General features: G+C 38.6%; 1 protein-coding gene across 1 annotated transcript; it reads left to right on the top strand.

Moving 5' to 3' along the window:
• The first annotated feature begins 6,222 nt into the window (after nt 1–6,222).
• LOC140952272 (uncharacterized) lies at nt 6,223–8,190 on the top strand. The gene is made up of 2 exons (XM_073401705.1): nt 6,223–6,335; nt 6,535–8,190. The coding sequence occupies exons 1-2, from the start codon at nt 6,223–6,225 to the stop codon at nt 7,373–7,375; spliced, it is 954 nt and encodes a 317-aa protein (XP_073257806.1). The 3' UTR covers nt 7,376–8,190.
• The last annotated feature ends 5,753 nt before the right edge of the window (nt 8,191–13,943 follow it).

Below are 13,943 nucleotides of genomic sequence, written 5' to 3'. Positions count from 1 at the left end.
AAATGAAACCTCCATATGGTACTATTTATTTAGCTTGCACCCTTGTCAGTAGATGAAATCTCATTGTGTAAGTTGGTAGGAACTTTATTTTAATTTGTAGTTAGTAGCAAGATAATGCTGGTATATCTCTGAATACAAAATGTGTGACAGTAAAGTAAAATAATCAACTAATCAAACCATAAAGATCCTGGTACAAAACTGTTTTATAAAATTGTTGCAATGATTATCTAGAAAAAATTACGGACTAAACGTCGAAACCCATTTACATTAACGATAGGTCGCTTTTGATCTGTAAGAGAACTGTATGCAGTTCCTTTGGTGATTGGGTTTACAAACGGCAATTATAATTTCTTTAAGACCATTTCCAGTGTCCCTTTCAATAGTGAAAACGCGAGCTAAGATAAAGGGGTGCTAAGTCATTAACATACATGTATTTAGAATGAATTTGCATGTCCAGAGCTCGCCTATTGTATTGTATTGTGCTTAATTCTGTCGTAGAACTTTGTTAGTAATGTTTAAAACACTGACCACGAAAGTCTTGTCTGTTGTGTGAGTGGCCAATCTATTTGGCTGTAATTGTTACTCCATAAAAGTGCCAAAAAGTACAAGAGGGGGACACGGGGGTTTACTGTATTGTGCATTTTTTTCAAACGGTATGTCGGTAATTTTGATTTTAATGTGCGGTATTGCGGTATCATCTAGCCCTGTGGCATGCAGTTTCTTATGCTTCTGGCTAACGGTATTCGGTGAAAGAAGATCCTTCACCTTCACGGTATTGCGGTACCGTTCATTTGCGTTCTCCTGTCTAATGCAGGTCAATATTCGGAAAACTTTACTTTACACAATTTGTGACAGTTAATCTACAATGGAATCGTTGTTGCATCCAATGACCGGGCTTTTCGATCGTTGCATCGATAACATCTAGGTCTTCTCACGTTATCTCGCAATGGCTGAGGTTGATTTATGGTGCATACATGCTTGCAATAAACAGACACGCGGAATGAATACAACTTTAAGTAAGCTTGACCAATCATAAATGCAGTGTCGGTATTTCGTCTATTTTCGACACAGTATTTCGGTATTTGCCAATTTTTCTTACGGTATTGCGGTATTTGGTACCTCCCAATGTCCCCCTCGTACAACAATACCGACAGAGAGGCAGAGTAAAGGCCCGATAATTGGAACCCTGGGGGCCGGGTTGTTCAAAGCAGGTTTAAGATAACCCAGGGTTAGTGCGAAATTTGAACCTTCAGAGATGAAAGCTTAAAAAAAATTCAGTTTTATTCCTTTTTCCCTACAATTTGATGATTGGATACTCTAAAAAGAATCGAGAAAATTATCGGGTGAATTGCTTTTGAACAAAAGAAAAAGAAACCCAGGTTAACATTTAACCCTGGGTTAGTGCTAATGGGCCTTCGAACAACTGGGCCCACTGATTTTTATGCCCAACAATTCTACACCGCCGTGTACATTGATTACAATCAAGAGAGGATATTATCATCTCTTGTTACAATATCGGTCACAACAAAGTTTTGTCTTTCCAAGAGTCATTACCAGGATTTGAAGTGCGACTGTAGACTCGCTCTGAAGTCTTTCACTCAGTAAGAACAATATGATCCTTGGCTATTCACTGATGAAATCTCTTACTTTTACTACTTACATTTGTACTGTTTGAGTCTGTGAATGAACCTATGGTGTGACCATGCAAATGAGACCACTTCGTCAGCAGTACTTGAACTCTTTACATTGGTTATATTTGTTTCTCGATAGTTCGTTAACAATATGAAAATTGGGACTTATTCGTGATTGTTGGTTGAGGTGTCTCTTTCCGCGGGTCATTAATTCAATGTAAGCCTGTGTACAGCCGCCCCCTCCCCTCAAACAAAATTTCTCTTCCTGATTGTGTTTGAGGGGAGGGGGCGACTGTACACAGGCTAGGAAAATTGCTAAAGCGCAAACAGGTCGTGAGCAAGCTTTCCATTTAGGTGACATCGTGAGATGTCAAGTACGAGCGACACATACGTTCTGTTGCTAAATTAGCCTATTATTTAAGTGACGCTGTGTTTTTTTTTTTTCTCGATCACTGCAGGCCATGGCAAGAGTGTGGAGGGATGGACAGAAGAAGACAGTGTACATTTATCGTCTTTTAACAACGGTGATTGCTTTGGAATTTCTGATGACAAATTAAAATACAAATTTAACCTTAGCCTGTTCCAGTCGTTCAGATAGTTGGCCGGGGCGGTGCAAAGAAAAGTGAGCGGGAAAAAAATGCAACGAGGAGGTTTCGCTTGTTTCCCTCCGCTCTGCTTTTTGCACCACTCTCTACTATCTGAACGCCTGGAACAGGCCGTTTTGAATGAAGAGAGTGGGCCAGGGGCGGATCTGGGGTTTCTAATACAACTGGTATTCTGCAAAAAAAAAAAAAAACTATGTGGTGTATTGGTGTTGAAGTAGAGCAAGAGACGAGTGCAACCCCTCCTAAAAAAAATCCTGGATCCGCCCCTGAGGGCTGATTCACACTGAGAAGTTTTTCGTGTTAGACAAGGTAAGATAGAAATACAGCAAAATTTGTAATTCTGACTATGATTTGCAAAATAATACGTACTACAATCAAAGAATACTCATGAAACAGAAACCAAATGTTCAAAAAAGAATGTTAATGTTGTGGTTCAATTTTATCCTTGGTTTAAATTTTAGTTTCTTTTGTTTCAAATTCATTATCATACATTGACATACCTAAAAACAAAAGAAAATAAAATTTAAACCAAGGATAAAATTGAACCACAACATTAACAACACGACAATTTACGAGAGAACAGTGATTAACTCAGTTTGTAAATAGTTCGCTCCAAATTGGTCGTTGACTTAAGTAGCCTCTGTCGGTGTTGAGATTCGACTGTATACTCTTCCATGGTCGTTTTTTTGTCTTTGGTTATTAGTTTTTGTAATGTCTCGTGTTGTAGGTTTCCTTCAGGTATTTGTAAATTGCTTTGAGCCCCAGTCTATTGGAATTGCTCGTACCTCGATGAGATCAAACATACGTTGCTTTTGTTGGGAACCATTGAAGAGAAGATTTACCAACGTCAAACTGCTAAGCAAGGTCTGAGCGGAACAGTAGCCGATGCCAAGGAGACGGTGAAGGCTGAATTCTCACGGGACGAGTTAAAGGTCAGCATCCAATCCGATGGGCTATTTCTAACCTTTGTGTCGTCTGTCAGCTTAAAATCCTGATGCGTTTTGTTGTAAGAGCTACAGAACATTACCTTGTTAGTGAATAGCACTTTCCTGTCGTCTTGTTTATTATGCCCCACAGGTTGGCTCTATCTTTCGAGGTTTTAGATATAAGCCTTAAGTGTGTGCGGTACTTCGTTATGTTACTGTTAATTTTGCTTCATTAGGTAGAGCCCCTTTTTTATTCTTATGTATAAAATCCTTTTTTAAAACATGGCCATGGATCGATTTTCCTGGAATTGACCTCGTACGGACTCTCAACTCAACTCAACTGTTACAGTCAAAACAGGTCAAGTGTACCCCTCAAGATTCTATTAATGAATTGATTATTTGAAAAATGAATCCGTTAGTCGTTCCCGTAACTGGTGTCAAATTCAAATCGGAATTACTGCATGCGTAATGAGCAGTGAATAATTTACGAGAACTTGTCTGTATTTGGTCAGATTGAAAATCTTTGAATGAATTAAAATTCTTAGAAGACATTTACATCAAATTCAGGGAAACTGAGCTGGTAGAAATTTCGTAACTGAATCGCGTGTGAGTTCACGGCCATTACGCATGTAAGAATGTAGAGATGAATCTGAAATCTACAACTGCCAACGGACTCAACTTTCGAATAATAAATTCATTAATGGAATTTTGGGGGGTACGCTTGACCTGGCTTGACTGTATAACTCAACTGTTTATTAATTATGGCAAATTTTACAGAAAGCAATATCCACTGCCCGCAGTTAGCAGATTAGCTATTACTCTATTTAAGTTCAAAAAGAGAAAGGAAAATTTGTCGTCGTATGTTCACCAGGGACGTAACGTCCGTTACGTACACTGAGATACATATATATTTTTTATTTCCTGAAAGTATTTTTATCATTAAACCTGGATGACTGATGAATCTTTCGCATTATATTGGTGTCTTTACCCATCTGAAGGGTAGACATTTCGCCCTTTGCTTGTAACCTCCTTGATAGCGTCAATGTTTTACCTTTTTTCCGTAAATATTGTACCTGACCGATAACACTAGAGATGTAAATAAAACAACTAATTTATTGCATTTTCCTTCGTACTTATTTACTGAAAATGTTCTGCGCAAAACGTAGGAAATACCATTTCTGAGCCCCTTAATTTGAAAAATTTTCTTGGAGAACATGCCCCCCGACCACCTAGTTTTTAGTACCTTGGAGGTCCAACCTTTCTCTCCGTGCGTACACCTTCAAAACCTCACGCTACGCCCCTGTCCAGGTCCTCTATAAAACGTTGTATCATGAATTTTTCACTTCGAAGTCGTTCAGTTGTAGTCAAAGAAATGTACCAAAAAGCGTGATGAGTGTAAACAGCTGTTCATATAACCCGTCGTCGTGGTTGCTTTAGCTCCCTAATATATTCACCAACAATAGCCCACGTTCGATATACAGTAAAACTCCACGTATAAGGATCTAGATTTTTCCAAGTCAACCTGAACAGGTTCTTATATAAAAGATGCCTAACTTGAAATCGGTCTATCTAGGTTCTTAAATGGGTTCTTAATTTTTGGTGAGAAAAAAAGTATTTGTATTGTTGGGAATGGCCTTTTATATTAAATTGTACACACATTTTCATGCTAGTTACATGGAATATAGTAGAGTGCATATAAATCATACAAAATAGTGCTAAGTTATGCTCATGTTATTGTTTTCTATTGTACTTGGTAAATAAAGAACCTACTTTGACATTTCAACCTGAAATGGTTCTTTCGTGAAGGGTGCTTAACATGAAAATTTCAGCCTGACAGGTTCTTAAATTTTAGGTTCTTTTACGTAGGGTTTTTACTGTATATAAATTCTAGCATGACTCCGAGGCTTTAGGGTCAAAATTGCAATTTTTTTGAGACTCCGTTGTCTCGCCATTCCCAGAAGAGACTTGAGCACAAAGAAAACCAAACCGCCAAATATGGGAAAATGACTAGAAAGCATCGGAGTCATGTTAGAATTTTAATATATCGAACGTGGACTATTTTCAGAATATTGATGTTTTGTTTTCAACTCATAGAACTTGTTCACTCTTCATGAAAATAGTTTATGTCTGACGCATGATCTCCTGCAGTGCACGTGTATGGCGTCTGAGGTGGGTATCTCCAGTAATGTTTATTGTTGGAACGGGCCTATCAATGTGGGGCGTTTTTGAACAAGAAATGAGATACGAATTCGTTTAAACGATGATAAAAATGTTCTCTGTTGCCGTTTTTTTTTTTTGAATAAGCTTAAACTTCTCTAACCGTTTATTGAGGAGTAAATTTTGAGAGAATCAGACGTTTAACCGTTTTTTTTTTCTTAGACTATCGTTCGCTTTGCGTTCGGAATAAAAAAGCTGGGCTTTTGGGCACTGCATTCATCTATGCTACGTGAAAAGTCCCATACATGCAATTTATTTTTTTCAGTTCTAATCTTCCTCACTGTTTTACCTACTTTCTTTTCCCTTCTTTTTGTCTTTTTGAATATCCCGCTATAAACAATCTCAGTTTGATGCAATTCAGGTCGGTAGTGATCCTTACGTCTGTTACGTTGGTAAAGTCGAGTTACGATCATTATGATTACATTTTCAGCGTTATGTGGATAATACCGGAATACTATCTTCATTGCGCTAAATTATCTTTGTCTTGTTCTCTTTGATAAATCTTTTAAGGCAGTTTGACCTTCCTTTCTCTCCTTCCCATTGTCGTTTAAGATAACGTCTGACCACTAAAACTTATGTCGGGCATGAAAAGTGGGAGCTGATTCTTATCATTCATGAAATGAATTGCAATTCGGCAAATTCTGAGGTGCAAGATTACGAACAGTTCTCTCCAAACTAAATTGCATGTTTATTGGGCATGTTGGAGAATAATCCATCGCTATTACTTCAGAATCACATTTTCCTTTTCAAGTTGTTCTCCTGCGGCAATTGATGAGCTTTGGGAACAAAAAGACTCGTCTCCAGAGCCCTTTGTTTCTTCCTCCCGCATGGTTGATAAAACCGATGGAGTCCTGGGTGCTGTCTGTCGTTGCCGGTGCAGCGTTTGCATCTTTCATTAATTCTTACGATGAGGAGCGACGCAGTCACAGTGAATCAAAAAGGTACTGGATTCTAAGGTAAGCGCACACGAAAAAAATTATAGATAACTTTGAATTTGTATTTGTTATTTATTCCCACTCAACGTTTGTAGTGCATATTAAATAGTAGTAGCTTATTTAAAAATTTAATCAGTGTCATTTTGCCGGAATTTTGGTTTTGTAATGAAATTAGAGTGCTATGAAAAAATATTGACTCATAAGTTGTCTTTCTTTTCAGGATACTGCAGATCACCATGTACAACGTTTACGTAACCAATAAATCCGAAAATGTTGTCTATGTGAGGTTGAAGTCTCAAGAACTTTCTTCTATGAACCCAACGTTTCATCAAGAATTACACAAGCTGGTGAGAAGGGGCAGAGTGCCGGATGAATCCTACATACAGACATTCTTAGTACGATATGGTTTTAAGTTGATTCCTTATCGCGAGACACTGTCTTTTTCAACTGTGGCTTGTAGCGGTAGAGGTGTAACCCGCATCTTGTACGCTTCTTTGTATGCCCGGTCAGAATTGTGGGCTATGGATGAAGAAGTCGATTTCCTCAGATTTGGATGCCTGTTTGTCAGAAGTCATTATGTGTCGGTACTTAAAACTAGTTTTAGTTTTAAACAAGTTAACCCTGAGCCAGTTTGGATTGGAGCAAAAAGCGGTGATCCCGTTCCGACAAACATCATCAAAGCATCCAGCGGTTTGGAAGCAGAGTATTTTGGTCGGTTGACGAATGGCGTGCCATGTGGTGTGACTGTTACCGCAAATAATAAGTGCAGCAGGTGGAATACAAGAGACGGGCCTCCTCGGATATCTGGTGATATCCTGCGAGATACTGGCCATCAACTATATCGAGTTAAAATTGGTGATCCCGTGCCTCCTAACGCTGTGATTGTTGGCTTAAGTAGTTCTCTTGGGTCGCTCTACCTCGGGAGAGTTGGTGGTAAAGTGCCGTGCTCAGTCAGCGCGGTGGATGGAAAAATTAAACATTTTCTCCGGGCTAACAACGTAGAACGAAATGGAAGTGCGAGTGGTGAAATCCTTGTTCTGACAAACGGCATTGCTGCTTGATTTTTCGTGGAAGCTTAATGTTATCTGAAGTGAAACGTTGACAGTATTTGCATTAGAGACAAACGAGACAATTTGAATGCCAAGATGTGTATCATTTGACGGGAGTTACCGTTTAGATAAGAATAGTTATTAGACTTTTAGTCATGAATTTTTTTATACTTTTTTGATGGTAGGGAAAAGTTATTAATTTTAGCTCGTTGTAGTAAGACGAGGAAGTCAAGCGTTGAAATGGAAATTTATATTGAATTTGTTATTTTTATGTCAAGTACGCCCAGTGTTTTTGGGCATTAATCAAAACACTGAATATTTCTGCGTCTTAATTTGATTGAAAACATTTGACTCTATGGACATTGTAGCGAAAGTGATGTACCCAGCAATGCTCAATAATAGTTTAAACAACTTTTAGGTGCCCTCGCCGTGATAGTAGATGTCAATATGGAAGCCGCAGTGGCTTGCAAATCAATGTTTGGTGGACCTGAATCTACACTAGAGCCACGTTGCCAGCTAATAAAAGTGGCTAAACTCAGTTTGCTAGGTTTTGAATCCTTTCCATTCATTTGGATGTTATTTAAGACTAGCTGCAGATATAATACTCAAATTTGGCAAGGACAGAATATATTTACAAGACTATACATTCATTTGATTAAACGTAACATTTTCATAGTTGCCATGGCAACCTGGATGAGTTAAAACAAGCCTAAAACGTTAAATTTGGTAGATTTTTACGAATAAATCCAGTTATTAGATTTCCTTATAAATTTGCACACAGCTTATAATTAATAACCCTCATTTTTTAAAAACAACTGAGCCAAATTGTAACAAACAGTATATAAAATTTCTAAGGAAACAGCTATCATAAGAAACTTGATTGTGTCATAAACTCCTTTGTTCAATTTTATTTTGAGCTTTCATCGACTACAGTGCAATACGAACGGGATTTGCGACATATTTTGTTAAATTTTATGGAGTCGATTTCAAGATATTGTCGTTTCTTCACAATGTCTATGAAAGTCAACAAAACAAGCGCTTACATGCCACAACGCGAAGAGTCCCCAGTTGTTAAAAGATATTTTACTCTTTCTAAATCTGACTACAGACCAGTAACAGTATTGCCTGCCTTCTCGAAAGTTTTTGAGAGACTACTACAGTATGGGATGGGCCCTTATTTTGAGAACATATCTACCACAAACAGGTGTCATAGAAAACAGTAGAGAAAAGTGATTGACGAAGAATAAAGCAACAGGATTAGTAACCATGGACTTGTCGATAGCATCTGACAATCTGTCGCACAATAGATTAAGGAATATGGAGCAAAAGAAGGAGCAATTGAGTTGATAAAGGTCAGAGGATCAACTATCAGGTCGTCCTTCCTTTGAAGAGGAAGTTATGGACATAAACCGCCGTGCTCAGTCAGCACTGAATACGGAAAGATTAAACAGTTTTTCTATCCTACCGGAGATGAGACACGGTTTGAAAGTGCGTGTGGTGAAATCCTTGTTCTGACAAACGATGCTACAACTTGAAAGATTAGTGCATGCATGTTTTCTGGAGCGAAACCCTATCATTATTTGCATACTGAGACAAGCGAGACTATTCAGAACAGTTAAATCATTTGATGCAATGATACCCTAAGGCTAGTAGTGTTACAAAACGTTTAATCATGATTTCTGTGAAATATTTCGCGATGTGAAAGAAAAAATATAGTTCTACATTTTCACTGAGCAAATGTGATTTTAAGCTTATTGTGTTAAGAGGAGCACGTGGGGACAACGGCAGTAGTCAATTGTATAGAAATGCCAGAAATCTATTCGTTATTCGTCATTAACTAAACATTGAACTTCGATGCCTTTTCATTTGATATTTAAAAAACCTCACAATGTCTCCAAACAATTCTATCAAATAATACTCCGTATAAGATAAAATAATTTTTAGCACTTTTAGCCATGATCGATGATAGTGGATATCAACATGGACGTTGATTGTTAGCTGACCACTGAGGTAGTTAACTCAAAAGTGCTCCCCTAACCACCGTACATTTCCATAAAAGAACTGAAACAGATCAATGTTGGTTTTATTGGACAATACCTCAAGACTAAACAGCTTTTATCGTCGAGCACTTAACGATTCAAAGGCCTTCATTATCATTACAAAAGGGTTCGACTTCGTAGTCAAATACGAAACTTTAAATTAAGCAGTATAGTAAATATTTGTAACGCAAATAGACCTGATAAGGTTAATAATAAATGTAACTATTTTACAAGTTTCGTAGGGCGTAATGATGAATACTGCTTCCGTCCACGCGCCCCATTTTTCTGCTCCTTTCTGTCCTCTCATAGTGCGACGTTCAGGTGAAAACGCTGCGAATTTACGGGATACAGATCTATCCGCCAGCATTTATGATCCTAAAATAGATCTAAATAGACAGAACAGGATCTTATTATTACTTCCTTAATTCGTAAAAAGAATGAGACCTTACAACTAGGTACCTGTCTTAGGAAGTTCAGTCAGAAAGATGTTCTCTTGCCGGTTGACTGATGTCTATATCAGCTGGTCATTTAATAGTACTGCGCAATCTCCTCGAGCCATTCGTGCACTGAGGTCATAGTATCACCTGCCTTTCCCTTCTGTATGTGAAATGACATATTATAACATGTCCGTACAGTGGCTCCTAACCTACCACATTCCGGATTAACATGTCTGTACAGTGGCTCCTCACCAACCACATTCCGGATCGAATTGGAATTTAAACGTGGTGCTTACGAAGGAGAGGAGACCTTTTCAGATCGAGAAACACCGAACAAACTCACCGAAACCAAGGCCTCCGTTTGCGCCTGTTTTTCTCTCGTTTGCGCACTCTCTCTTTCTCCAAGAAAAACTGAGAAACGAGTAAAACCATGGATAAAAGGCAAACTATGTGAAATATGCTTGGGGCCTCTCGTGTAGAGTAACGTACCCCTGCCATAAAAAAATATTTCTTATAGTTTTCTGGCAATTTGTTATCTCAGCCTTAGAACAACCACTGCCAAGTATTGTGTTTTTCTTTAACCAACAGAACGCGCAATTCACAGTAAAAGAATTTTTCGATGCCTACATTATATTACCTTAAAGAATATGCTTTGAGGTTTTGACTTTCCCTTTTATTGATACTGATTTGTTTCCATTCCGCACAAGTACTTCTCAGATTCTTAACTAGAACTCTTAACTACAATGTCTGAATAAGGTTGCTTTACTTTATCTTTTTCCGGAAATGCAAAACAAATGCAAGGTATCGGCGGTAGCATGAAAAACGAAAAAACACGCAAACTGCTTAATTCCTAATGCAATGTATTTTGTTTGCTTTTTAGAATGAAAGTGAGAACGAAGATTGCGAATCAGACCAGCCTACAACCAATCAGCAATCGATCAGAAATGTAACCAGGCCTTGTCAGTTAGGATTTGACAAGAACCTCAGTAATCAAGTATGTATTAGTCTAGATCTCCTACTTAACCGTTCTTTGTGTCGTTACTCAAACCTTTCTTCCACGAACATTCGTAAACAGAGGCGTTGGGTGACGTCACAGGAGAGTAAAGCGGGACAACAATGTTGGGAGTCGTTGCGTCCGTGTTAGCAGTGGTGTGCAAACGGATGCAACAACTCCCAACAACACGAAATAACATGTAACAACATGCAACAGTGTGCAAACGTACGCAACATACATAGTGTAACTTCCGACAATTTCGGGAGTTGTTGGCCAACAAAGTCGCGTCCGTTTGCACGGGGCTTAAGTTTTTATACGGTCAGATTTCATTTAAGGTGCCTTTTTCAGCACTCAACATGGATCAATTCCACTACTCATTATTCGCTGATGCAGCGATAACGCTTTCAAGGCGAGGTGGCCGAGCGGTTAACTCCCCTAACTTCGGATTTCATACTCATTAGGAAGATACGAAGAGAGAACCTGGGAAAAACTCTCTTCTCTGTGGAGGCTTCGGCAGGGTATCCCAATAAGAGAGAGTGGGAAAAAGATTGTCGCTGTACTACTTGAAATATGAACATTTTGACGTCATTTCTATGAAAGTGCAAACAATGGAAATCGTTGTCACTTTGTTAAATATTTGTTACTGTAATAACTATTTAATTGGGATTCGCTCGGGAGATGAAATAAATTGCCTAAACCTTTTTGTTGCAGCAAAATTTGTCAATAGCAGAGCTGATGGATTGGCAGCATTTTCCATGTCCTAGCGTCCCTGCTTCAGGCTTTGAGGTAAATACTGTGTACGTCGTGGTAGAGTAGTAGTCTTCCCCCTCTCTCGCGTCTCCTTACGCGTGCTGCTCGTGCGTGACTTCTCGCGATATTACACAAATGGGGATCTTGCTTGCAGGCTTCGTCCGAATTGTCCGAATAGTCCCAAAAAATTTTTAGACGATCCAGGCGACTCCGTGTATTCCATCTAATCCCCTGAAGTGGTTAAAGCGCACATTCATTGCCTATTACCTGTCAGAGGTGTAGCGGCATATCATCTCTCGATCGCGGTCGATCAAACCAAACTATATACGGACTTCAGTGCCATACAAGTGATTAATATTGTCCCTATAACTTTTCGTTGTATCAAAGGTGTTTCTATATGAAGCAATAAGCACATTTTGAGACTACTCAGAGAACAGAGACGATGCTAATTACAAGGAAACTATTTGAACCTCTTCAAGAGTTTTTTTATTTATTTATTTGAAAGGCTAAGTATGGTTATCAGCTTTAGAGGCACCTCCAAATCGGTTTGAATAAGTATTCTCAATTGCGCTTCGATGTTTGCATATCTGCCAGAATATTCCTGCTCGTTGTTTTGACAGTTGCCTCTTTTTTGAGACGACCCCTTTCCCGAAATGCAAAGTTGATACATCTCTTCTGTAGTTTTTGAGAGAGGAGAGGGACAAGATATGATAGAGGGGGTAGGGGAAATGTACCGAAACTTAGGGCCAGCGTTATACCTCTATAAAATCCTAGTTTATCCCCAAACCAAGGAATAACCCCAGTAAATGTTTTCGCAGGACGAGGCCGTGAAAGCAGCAGGCAACACAGTCTCATTTGTATTCAGAACAAAGATGTTTTTGGCAAGACACCGCGCAGGAAAGATTGTGTGAAAAGACTGATGCACCTGTATAGAAAGTTAAATTTCATATTTAATACATCAAATGTTTTGTCAAGTATATTCGAATATTTTTTAATGGAAACCAGGGAATAAACGAGTTAAAGAGTTAAGGAGAGTTAAAGAGTTAAAGAGAGTATATTTATCATCGTAAAGCAAAATTTGTATTTTCTTTTTCTTTTTTCGCTTTTCTTTTTTGGCACCTTTGCGTTTTTCCACACTTTCTCCTTTCCTTACGAACGCTTGCCTTGCAGTCCCAACTGATGACGCCGTCTCTTTTAGAGAAAAGACAGGCTTATCGTCGCGACTGCAAACTCACCGAAAATGATTGCAGAGTTTTGGAAATCAGTAAGGTCGCGCATTTGGTTATAATGTTTTATTTGAAAACAGTAATTTTTAAAAAACAGAAAATGTTCTTTTATGAGTTCTGGCTAAATTTACCCTTTGAGGGAATGAAAAAGTTCTCGAAAATGAACATTTTCAAGGTAGGGAAGTCGGGTCAATCTAATTAGCTCATCTTCAAAAGTCTGTGAAAACGGACTACAAACAAGTATTATTCAACCGTTTTTGGCCATACAGTCTTGATTTTTAGCTAGAATACTTACTAGTGGTATAAAAATTACCTATATTACCTACATTTTTTAATCTCAAGCCCAATTCTGCCAGCTTCTTTTGATCTTCTTCCACCCACGAAGGAAACAGTATCAAGAAGTCATGGATTTCCATATGAGGTTAAACAGAAAGTTGCTCAAACGTGATGATGAAATGGTAGAGCAAGGGTGGCTCAGCGGTGAGAACACTCGCCTCCCACAATGTGGCCCGGGTTCAAATCCCGGTGTCGACGCCATGTGTGGGTTGAGTTTGTTGTTGGTTCTCTCCCCTCCTCCGAGGGATTTCTCAAACGATAGTTTTTCCCTCTCGTCAAAAACTAACACTTGCAAATTCCAATTCGACCAGGTAGACGAAGAACCAGCTAGAGGAAGTGCTACCTCCAAATCATTATTTATTATTTATTCATTATTTAAGTGGAAGTGAGTGCTATTTAGTTTACATAGGCACCCCACTCAAATGATCGCAAACCAATATAATGTTATTTTGAAAATACTGCTATAAAAAAATCCTCCCCAACTGGCAGAAATAAAGTAGCTGGCTATTTACAAGCGTGACCGATGACTTGAACTCGGTACTACTAATCAAGAAACATCTCCAGTTAGTAGTCATTGTGAGACTAAAACCCAAGACCCCCCAGACGGGAAGCTCTGACGAGCTGACACTCCAACAAGCTGCGTTGTTAAGCATATGAGCGTATATAGTTTATGTCAGGTATATAAGTTCTTTTTTTTTCTCTTTTAATCATGAAATCTTCTCGCTCCGTTGGCTTTCTGATTCGATTCTTGAACATGCTTCGGACCATATGTTCTAATTAAGTTTTGTTGTGTGTTTT

Source organism: Porites lutea, chromosome 11, assembly GCF_958299795.1.
Source record: "Porites lutea chromosome 11, jaPorLute2.1, whole genome shotgun sequence".
NCBI classification, from domain to species: Eukaryota; Metazoa; Cnidaria; class Anthozoa; order Scleractinia; family Poritidae; genus Porites; species Porites lutea.
This window is presented reverse-complemented; position numbering and strand designations above follow the sequence as displayed.